General features: G+C 43.1%; 1 protein-coding gene across 1 annotated transcript; it reads left to right on the top strand.

The window, feature by feature from the left end:
• The first annotated feature begins 283 nt into the window (after positions 1–283).
• Positions 284–2660, top strand: LOC123058339 (uncharacterized). The gene is made up of 2 exons (XM_044481086.1): positions 284–422; positions 1070–2660. The coding sequence occupies exons 1-2, from the start codon at positions 377–379 to the stop codon at positions 2122–2124; spliced, it is 1101 nt and encodes a 366-aa protein (XP_044337021.1). The 5' UTR covers positions 284–376; the 3' UTR covers positions 2125–2660.
• Positions 2661–9502: the final 6842 nt, after the last annotated feature.

The following is a 9502-nucleotide window of genomic DNA, read 5'->3' as shown; positions in this document are numbered from 1 at the left end:
GTACAGATACGTTGTGACATAACTTGGTTTCGTCGTGCAGACACGGTCATATTCACATTTGGATACGAACTGGGTGCTGCCGAGGCCTGCCAGCGTGGCGGGGGACCCTTTGTCAATGGCTGGATGGCGCGGGCGAGGTCATGTGGCCCTTGTTTTCGCCAAAAAAACCTGGACCTTACATTTTTCGCAGAAAAGCTCCTGCAGAGGCGGGAGAGGTGTGGCACGTAAGTTACGCGCATATGACCCCGCATATGACTTGATTATTGAGAAAAAATCCTGCCTCATCAACTCCCTTGCCTTGAGTTCTCTCCTCTCGATTGTTCATAGGCGACGGCGGCGGCTATTGGGACGGTAGCGCTGATCGGCATCGAAGGCGATGGAGCCCCGACGGCGAGATCCCGGGGAACGAGCCCCTGTATATGGTGAGCATGCCCTCGGTTTCTCTCTCCACTACCTCTGTCTCCCCTTTTTATGTTAGGGTTTTAATCATTTGCTCGAATCGGTGGCTATGTACATGGTTTCTCCCCTATACGCATTCACCCATAGTGCTGGCTATGTACATGGTTTCTACCCTGTACGCATTCATCCATAGTGTTAGCTATGTACATGGTTTCTCCCGAGTTTAAAAGGGCTCTGTTTTGTGGTCTGAAATATTCGGATATGCCTCAGAAATTTACCACCCGTTGTACAAGAATGTTAGAAAAAAAATTGCTCCTGTCAAAACATTGGATATGGGTGCAGATGTTTGTAATTTTCATGAATTGTACTTAACTGAATATTTTGACAGTAGCTAATTGAATTTTTCGACATTTGCTAACTGAATATTTGGACAATGGTTGTGCGTACAGCAGTTGATTTTAGAGATTCAGGAAATTTATGTAGTTTGCTTGTTGTTACTGTGGGAGTAGGCAGTGTTAATTGAAGATCTGGTAGTTAGATTCACTATTTGTAACTAGACACGACTAAAACGTAATGGAAATTGGCAGGACTGTTAAATACATGTTGTTTTAGTGAACAAAAGTAGTGTTAACTGAAGATTTTCTCTGTTTTTGCATTGTGTGAATTGCAGGTGATTTTGATGGGCATTTCACAGTAGAGATTCATCACAAAGGATTCTTCTATGGAACTGGCAACAACAACTACTACATTGACTATGAAGTTGATTGGTTTGATCATTGTGATTGTGACACTTGGTCTATACTGTGGATTGAAGACTTTGTGAAGCAGCTGGGCTATGATAGAGAGACAGGGCAGCATGATGTATACTGGTGTCAGCCTGGAAGGGCACTTAATGAAGGAATGAGAGAGATGAAGTCTGATGCTGATAGCCTTGCCATGATAGCAGCTAGCACTATACACAAGAATCTGTTGCTGCTCATAGACCATGGAGAAACATTAAACAACCTTCTTAGACATCATATTACAGTTGATGGACTGCCTGAGTTGCCAAAGGTCGTAACCCCAACAAAAGATGGCAAGGGAAAAGAACAAGCTAGCTCAACTGAAGTGATAAGTGAGAAAACTGAAAGGAGAGCAAGGAGATTGTTTACTGAAGCAACATCTACAGGATGTGTTGATGAAGAAGTGGAGGAAGAACATAAAAATGGTGCAGCAGATTCAGACACAGATGAGGAATTCTATGATAGTGACTATGATATTATGGATGGGGATGATGATCTTTTTGAGGAACATGTCGACAAAGAGGTGGATGATCACAGAGAAAAGGTTTACACATGTGACTATCAAACAGAGCTAGCAGAAGATGCTCTAGATGATCCTACCATAATGTTATCCAAAGAAGAGAGGGATAAACTTAAGTACAACTTCAAGACTTACAATCCAGAAACTGATTTGAACGCACATGTATTCAGATTAGGTATGGTGTTTGGTACTGTTGGGGAGCTGAGGCATGCTATTACCTCTTATAGCATCAGAAACAGAGTTGCAATCAAAAAGACTAGAAACACATCAACTACAGTAGAAGCAGTATGCGTTGATGATTGCCCGTGGTACTTGAAAGTAGGGATGGATAACAGGAAAAATAGCTTTGTGATCAAGAAATACTGTGATCAGCACACATGCCCTAAGACATGGAAGCTGAAGGGTCTAACTGCTCCATTTTAACCAAAAAATTGAGAGATGAGTTTAGGGGCAACAAGAAGATGCCATTGCAGAAATTTGAGGAGAAGGTTCAACAGGAGTACAATCTAATTCCAAGTAGGAGCAAGTTGGGAAGGGCTAGAAGAGCATCAGTAAAGCAGATCAGAAGTGAGGATGATGACCAGTATAAGATGCTATGGGATTATGGAGAGGAGTTGAGGCAAACAAACCCTAGTAACAAGTTCTACCTTTGCACAAAGGAGATCTTTGATGAAAAGACCAAGGAGACAAAAGAACATTTCTCAACTTTGTACTGGTCATTGGATACTTGCAAGAGAGGTTGGTTGTTGGGATGTAGGCCAATCCTATTTGTGGATGGATGTTAGATTAAGACTAGGTACAATGGGAATTTATTGATAGCAGTGGGTATTGACCCCAATGGTTGTATTTTTTCCCTAGAATTTGGGATTGTTGAAGTGGAGTCTACTAGCAGCTGGGAGTGGTTTTTGGCTAGCCTAAAGGACGACCTCAACATATGCAACACCTCTCCATACACAATCATGCGTGATAAGCAAAAGGTATGTGCATTACCTTATGCTTTTCACCTCATTTCTTGATATAGTATAATGTAGCTTAGATTTAATGGATACTTGCATTGTTTATGTGTTCTCCAGGGTCTTATAGCTGCAGTTGCAAAGGTGTGACCAGATGTTGAACACAGGTTTTGTATTAGGCAGATGTATCAGAATTTCCACAAGCTTCACAAGGGGAACAACTAAAGAACAATCTGTGGGCTATTACAAGAGCCACAAACACTCCAACATACACCAGAGCAATGGACAAGATGAAGGCAGATAGTGTACCTGCATACAAATTGGTTGATAAATGGTCACCAAGAACATGGATTAAATCTTTTTTAATCCTTTTCCAAAGTGTGACATCCTACTCAATAACATGTCTGAAGAATTTAATAGGTAAGCATGTAGTGCACTTCAAATTAAGCATTTCTGGGTTGTGCTTTTCTAAACTGTCAAATGCATTGATGTGTTGAATCTTGTGAACTAACAAGGTTTAAATTTTCAAAACACTTGCAACATATATACACTAACATGTTATTTCTGCTTTGTTTAGAACATAATGCCACACACACAGTCCATGCACACATGGATCCAAGTCAAACTCTAGGGTCCATGGTTTATCTCATGCAGCAAATGGTAACCTTCTCTTCACCATGCTATGTTTTTGGTTTCTGCGTATCTATCTGAATCTTGTGCATTTTGGTCCACTTAGGATAGGAAAGCGTACAAACCAAGCATGGATCATGGACCTCTTCCAGAATCAACATTTGTTGCTCAAGCAAGAAATTACATACCCCCTCCCAGGGTTACAACTGCTATGTCAAGAGGCAATGTTAGAAGAAGAGGAGTCACTGAAGACATACTAGAAGATGTACCACAGTCAAGCAACCAAGCAGCTCCAACTTCAAGAGAAAGAAAGAGAAGAGCAGCTGGAGATGGTGGAGCAGCTGGCAGGGGAGGCAAAGGAGTTGGTGGAGCAGGTGGAAGGGGAGGCAAAGGAGCTGGTGGAGCAGCTGGAACGGGAGGCAGAGAGAACTGGTGGAGCAGCTGGAAGGGAGGGAAGGGGTTCTGCAACAGAACGCGGCAATGGAGGCAAGGGAGTTGATGGATCAGCTGGCACAGGAGGCATAGGAAGAACCAACCAAGGAGCCGGAAGAGGAGCAGGGGAAGCATATAATGGACCAGGTGCTGGGTTCTGGAACCTTATGTTTGGACCAAATTTAGAAAGTTTTTATGTGCAAGCAGAAGAGGAGCCAATCACACAAAATGCACCACAAGAGGATTGGGCCGATGATTTCCAAACCTTATAGATCACAATGCAAAGTGAATTAGTTAATGAGTGAACTGGATGGAAGTACAAGTTCATGTATGAACTTTTGTCATAAGACTAATTTATATTCTGTTTATGCTCAAATGTGAGGATCTGAACCTTATATTTTTCTACTCTATTTAAGTAGACTTGTATGAAGTAATCTGAGGTTGGACAAAATGCAGTTGTGATGATGTTCTGTTGCTATAAAGTTTGAAATTCTCCTGTCAAAAACTGATGCTTTTGTTTCCTATGTTACAACAAAAGCTACACTTTCTGAATTTTTTCTGCCAAGAACTATATGTATAATCTCTAGAACAAACTTAGGCTTATGCTTTTTCTCTGAATTTTACTGATAGAAATTGCATTTTTCTGAAGTTTTGCTATCAAAAACTGCATATAACATCTCTAGAACATACTAAGGCCTATGGTTCTCTGAATTTATACTAAGGAAAACTGAATTTTGCAGTCTAAAATTGCATGCACAAAAATTCAAAGTCGTCGCTATCCGCGCTAGCCGGATGTCCACCGGAGGGCGTTCACATAGCCTTTGAAAAATTGATCGAGTTGTATTTGTGCTGCCGATGCCGCCGTATTCCTTTGAAGAATTTGTGCTGACTACACAGGCCGACTAGGCATGCTGCTCGGCACAGCAGTAGCTGGATCAGGCCGTTCAGGCGGTGTCGTGGAATTGTCACGGCAGATGTCCTAGTGTGAGGACTTAGTCATGAGGCCAACACATCTATGTGGTAGCTTGAAGGGGTTGATCAGAATCGAGAGACGCAACACGCAAGCAGAAGATTTAGACAGCTTCGGGCCCCAGGAAACATCATCCGGTAACAACCCTACATGTTTTTTGTGGCTAGGTCTCATTATCATCATGAGGGAGTCGTTGTAACTCCGGCTCTCCTAGTTGTGTCTAGACATAATGATTATTCAACTTGTCCCTCTTGGGGTGCCCTGCCCCTCCTTATATATGTTGAAGGGGCGGGTCACATGTAGAGTCCAACTCGGACTTAAGACTTAACTATTCTGACTTCTCTCCATGGGCTTCTTCACTATTGATTTACAATCTGGCTTACCATCTGGCTTAACTGTCCGGCTTAACTGTCCGGCTTAACTATCTGATTTAACTGTCTGCTTAACTATCTGTCTTATATGACTGTGTCTGCCGGGTTACATGACTGTGTCTGCTGGGTTACATGACTGTGTTTGCCGGCTTACAATGCTTAACTGTTCCCGCTGGCTTATAGTCTATCGGGTCACCAATGAAACATCAAGTCCCAGCCGGGTCATATCTTCGGCTGGGTCATACCGCGGGGTATATCCCCGACATTAGCCCCTAGTTTAATTTGGATTCATCCATGTTAAACTAATCCTGTAAAACAAACACAAGAACAATTTTCACAGATTATGCTCTGGGTTAAAAGCTCTTGTAAGCCAGCACCTGATCATCCTTAATTCCTTGGTATTTCCTTCTTCTAGAAAATCCGAGTCAATAAACCAGCTTCATAATAGAAAACATTGGACATGAAATACTCATCTAATCTTCAGCCATCTTGAAGATGTAGAACTCCATTATATTCATATCACTTGTAGCCCCCAAGTGCCGGGTCATTATGAAATAATGAGCAGGGACTTTGTAAATATGATCATGTAAACTTGAGCAACAACGTGCAGCCCACAAGGGCCGGCTCACTAAGATAATACTGAGCTGGGACTTTGTATATAATTCATTGATGATAACATCATATGATGTAATCTCCACCATGGGGCTTGAACCCACGTCCATAAGGTTAAAAGCTTTGTGCTCTACAAACTGAGTAGTGGATCTTTCAATATAATGGGCTGAAGCTTGTGTACCTTGAATTTTTTGACAGGAGCAATTGGTAGCCCCCAAGGGCCGGCTCATTACAATGGGATGAGTCGGGTCTTCAATAAGGCCAATAAAAATGACTTTGCATTAGCCCCCAAGTGTCATGGTGCAAGCTCGCAGCGACATGAGACTTGCATATTTGATGTAATCTCAACTTGAATAATGTAGCCCCTAAGTGCCGGGTCGTAAGCCTGCAGCGACTCGGGACGATTCCTTCCATTGTAGAATAAATTATATCCATTTATAAAATAATATCCATTGCGCTGAAGCGACTTTGAAAACCTCAATCGTAATATTGGTTATTGATAACCATAATAAAAATCCAGCCATGTTGGCTATTATAGATTTGAATAATATAACCCGGTTTGAAAAACCGGTTCCTGTGATATTGAATCATACTGTCGATTTAGGATACCTGTGCAGTAAGGGTGATAACCCAATCTTTAGAAGCTAAAAACTTCCAAATGTTTATGATTGTCATATATGGCAACTAATCATCCAAAGTCAAGCCGGGTTAATCGAAACCACATATATGCTTCAGATATGAACAAAAAGTCTCAAGACAAACCCAAAAGACTATTTTCAAAAAACATAAGCAAAATAGAAAGCAGAATTTGAGGCTTCTGATTCGAATACGATCAATAAACCGGACCAAAGGGGTTAAGCTAGGATTCGAATACAATCATGTAGCCCCCATTGGCTTTGGTGTTGCGCCGATCAAGAGGGTACCGACAGCTATGTTCTCTTTGGTTCGAATATGACCTATGTTTGAACAGGAAGCCCCCAAATGACCTTGAGAGGTTTTTAACGACCCTAATTCGAATATGATCCAAGTCGTACCCAAAAGGGGTTAAGCTATGATTCGAATACGATCAAGAAGCCCCCTAGTGTGCTTGCCATTGCGCCGATCAAGAGGGTACCGACAGCTATGTTCTCTTTGGTTCGAATACGACCTATGTTTGAACAGGAAGCCCCCAAATGACCTGTAAATGTGGATATCAGCCGGATCAAAGGGTAATCATAGCTTAGCTCAATAAGCCGGAAGCCCCCAAGTGATATATTTCTGAGATGTGCTCGTCGGTGACTATTTGAGTTATGCTGTGCAACAAACTCTCTTTGGTCCCTGTAATTTTTTCTGAAAACTCGAACTTGCGAGAGATGAATTCTTTTTAAACTGGAATTTCAAACAGGATATTTAGAGCTTCAAAGCTTTGTGGGAGACAGGTTTACCTTGAACCGGATTGTAAACCGACGCATCATTGTGAGACGGAAATTTTCTGACGGCCTTTAAATTTTTACCAATATGGAGGTAGCCTCCGGGACCGGGTTATCTTCCCTCCAATGACCTGGGTTCTTGAATCTAATGATATTTGCTAAGTCATGTCATCATAGCCCCCGAGTCTTAAGACTACTCGAGGAGTTGGCTTGAGACTCTCCATGCTTGACCATGATATTACCAATGGATTGCTGGAGTATGTTGAATCTCAGTGGGTTATAATTGACCCTGTCCATTGACCCGTCCGGTGTAGGCAAAGGCCATAGCTTGATGGCCTCTTTTTTTATGAAGAATTGTTCTGCATAAGAAATTGCACAAACTAGAGTAATTGTTCTCGAAGTAAATAAAATGTATCAACAAAAATTGACCGGATGGATGTCACATGATCCATCTAGACGACAGATTATCCTCAGAACGTGCTGATCGATGTAGCTCGACACGGACCCTCCGGGTCATCATATATATATATATATATATATATATGCATATATGTAGGACAGGGCTATTCTGTTACTAGTAACAGAATATTATTCCGTTACCATCAGGCCCTTATAAAGGCCCGATCCATTTTGCACAATCTGGTGCTCCTATGATGTGGCACGAAACAGAGAAAAAGCCCACCCACTCCCCACCGCCTCCCCGCTACTTCCACCCGCCGCTGGCTCCACCCCCTGCTCCCACCCGTCGCCGGCCGCCGGGCCCAGCCTCCCTGCTCCCACGTGCCGCCGACTTCGTCCCCGGCTTCTACCCGTCGCTGGCGTCGCCCCTCTACTTCCACCGTGCCACCAACCCGCCTCCCTGCTGCTCCCACTGGAGCGCCGCCCCCTTGCTTCCACCGCGCCGCATGGCCAACCTCCCCGCTGCTTCTACCGCGTTGCCGCCCCGCACACAACCTCCTGGTTGCCGGTCGTGTCGCCGCTCCTTGCCCAACCTCCTAGCCGCCGGCGCCGCCGCTGCTTCACAAGCCTCCGTCGACCCCATATCCTCTTGATCTCTTCATCAATCCCCAACCACTCTGCAGTCACTGGCTCCGGCCGCCACCCTGTTTCCCATCTCCCCCAGTCTACTAGCAAACCACCTACACGCACAGCCGCAGGTCGCCGGTGTGACCCACTTCTTCTGCTGCATCGTCCCTGATGTCCATCTCCATCGCGACAACCACCAACCCGACTTGCCCTCCGTTCACCGCTGCCACCCCGGATCGTTCAACAACACAGTGCCAAGCCGTTCGATACCGCAGCTCGGGAGGTGCCCATCTTAACCTTTCCACACCTCCCCGTGGATGTTCATGCTCCTCTAGTATATATTCAGTTCATATTGTAGCTATGGTCATTCTATTATGATTTTCAACTCATCTTGTGTGATTTCTTTCTTTGGTCCCAAGTGGCAAATTTGTTCTGCAGCATATGGTATCATTGAGCTGCACTTGTTTGTACTGTCCCTCTTCCCTTCTCCTCAAGCGCCACTATTGTTTTGTGCTTGTTGTTCGACAGGTATTTGTCTTAATGCCTAGAGAAGAGACTTGTTTTCTGTACTAAACTCATTATTAGTTTGGTTTGTATTATTTTGTCAGTTCATGAAAAAACATAAGATAGTTGGGTGCGTGCGCAAAAAAATCACCAGTACACGTTTGAAAATTATGTAAGTTTAGATATATCACCTAAAAAAGTTCAATGAAAAATTATGCAAGTTCAATCTATGTGCTGCTACAAATTTGCACTTCTTGTCCACTCGTACTAGTACTGATGAATAACGAGTTACTGATAGTTATTAATGATTGAAAAATGTAGGGGTTGAAGTAAACCCTCTCGATATAACTATTACTGATATATGAGCTCTGCATGCACATTTTTCAATACCGAAGAATAACCCTAGCGAAAAGTTCATGTTTAGAAAGTTGGTAGGTTCATACATAGAAACTTAACAAATATTGTCCATTTTAGTATTGATCGAGTATCATATATGCATCAGTTCTAAATACTTTGTTCATTGTGATTAGAGATAATACAAAAAGCATCTCCTTCAGTTCTGGAGATATTTTACAACTTCTCCGAACATGCGTCCACCGACATGCTCGGCGCCGTCCACAACTTCATCGTGTGAGAGCTTCTACTCCAGATCCTCTCCCTCCATGGTCCCCGCACGCCGTGACGACCAGGTCTGCAACCGAAACTACATCATAGTGTTCTTGGAACCAAACTGAAGCAATGCAATGAGAAGTACAAAAATTTGGGCTGATGTACCTTGTCCTATACCCACTTCTTTGCCTGGATGTAGGAATCTGATAGAAAAAACAAGGTGTGTCCCTCTACATATTCACGAGGAAAATTTGATTGTTGAAAATGCTTGTGTTTATACAATTT

Source organism: Triticum aestivum, chromosome 3A (genome assembly GCF_018294505.1).
Source record: "Triticum aestivum cultivar Chinese Spring chromosome 3A, IWGSC CS RefSeq v2.1, whole genome shotgun sequence".
Classification (NCBI taxonomy): domain Eukaryota; kingdom Viridiplantae; phylum Streptophyta; class Magnoliopsida; order Poales; family Poaceae; genus Triticum; species Triticum aestivum.
The sequence above is the reverse complement of the archived record's forward strand: the minus strand, read 5'-3'. Positions and strand labels throughout refer to the sequence as shown.

Coding starts and splice junctions, on each gene's coding strand:
- LOC123058339 (XM_044481086.1), top strand. CDS start 377: ATGGAGCCCCGACGGCGAGATCCCGGGGAACGAGCCCCTGTATATG. Junction 423..1,069: donor GGAACGAGCCCCTGTATATG/GTGAGCATGCCC, acceptor TGTGAATTGCAG/GTGATTTTGATGGGCATTTC.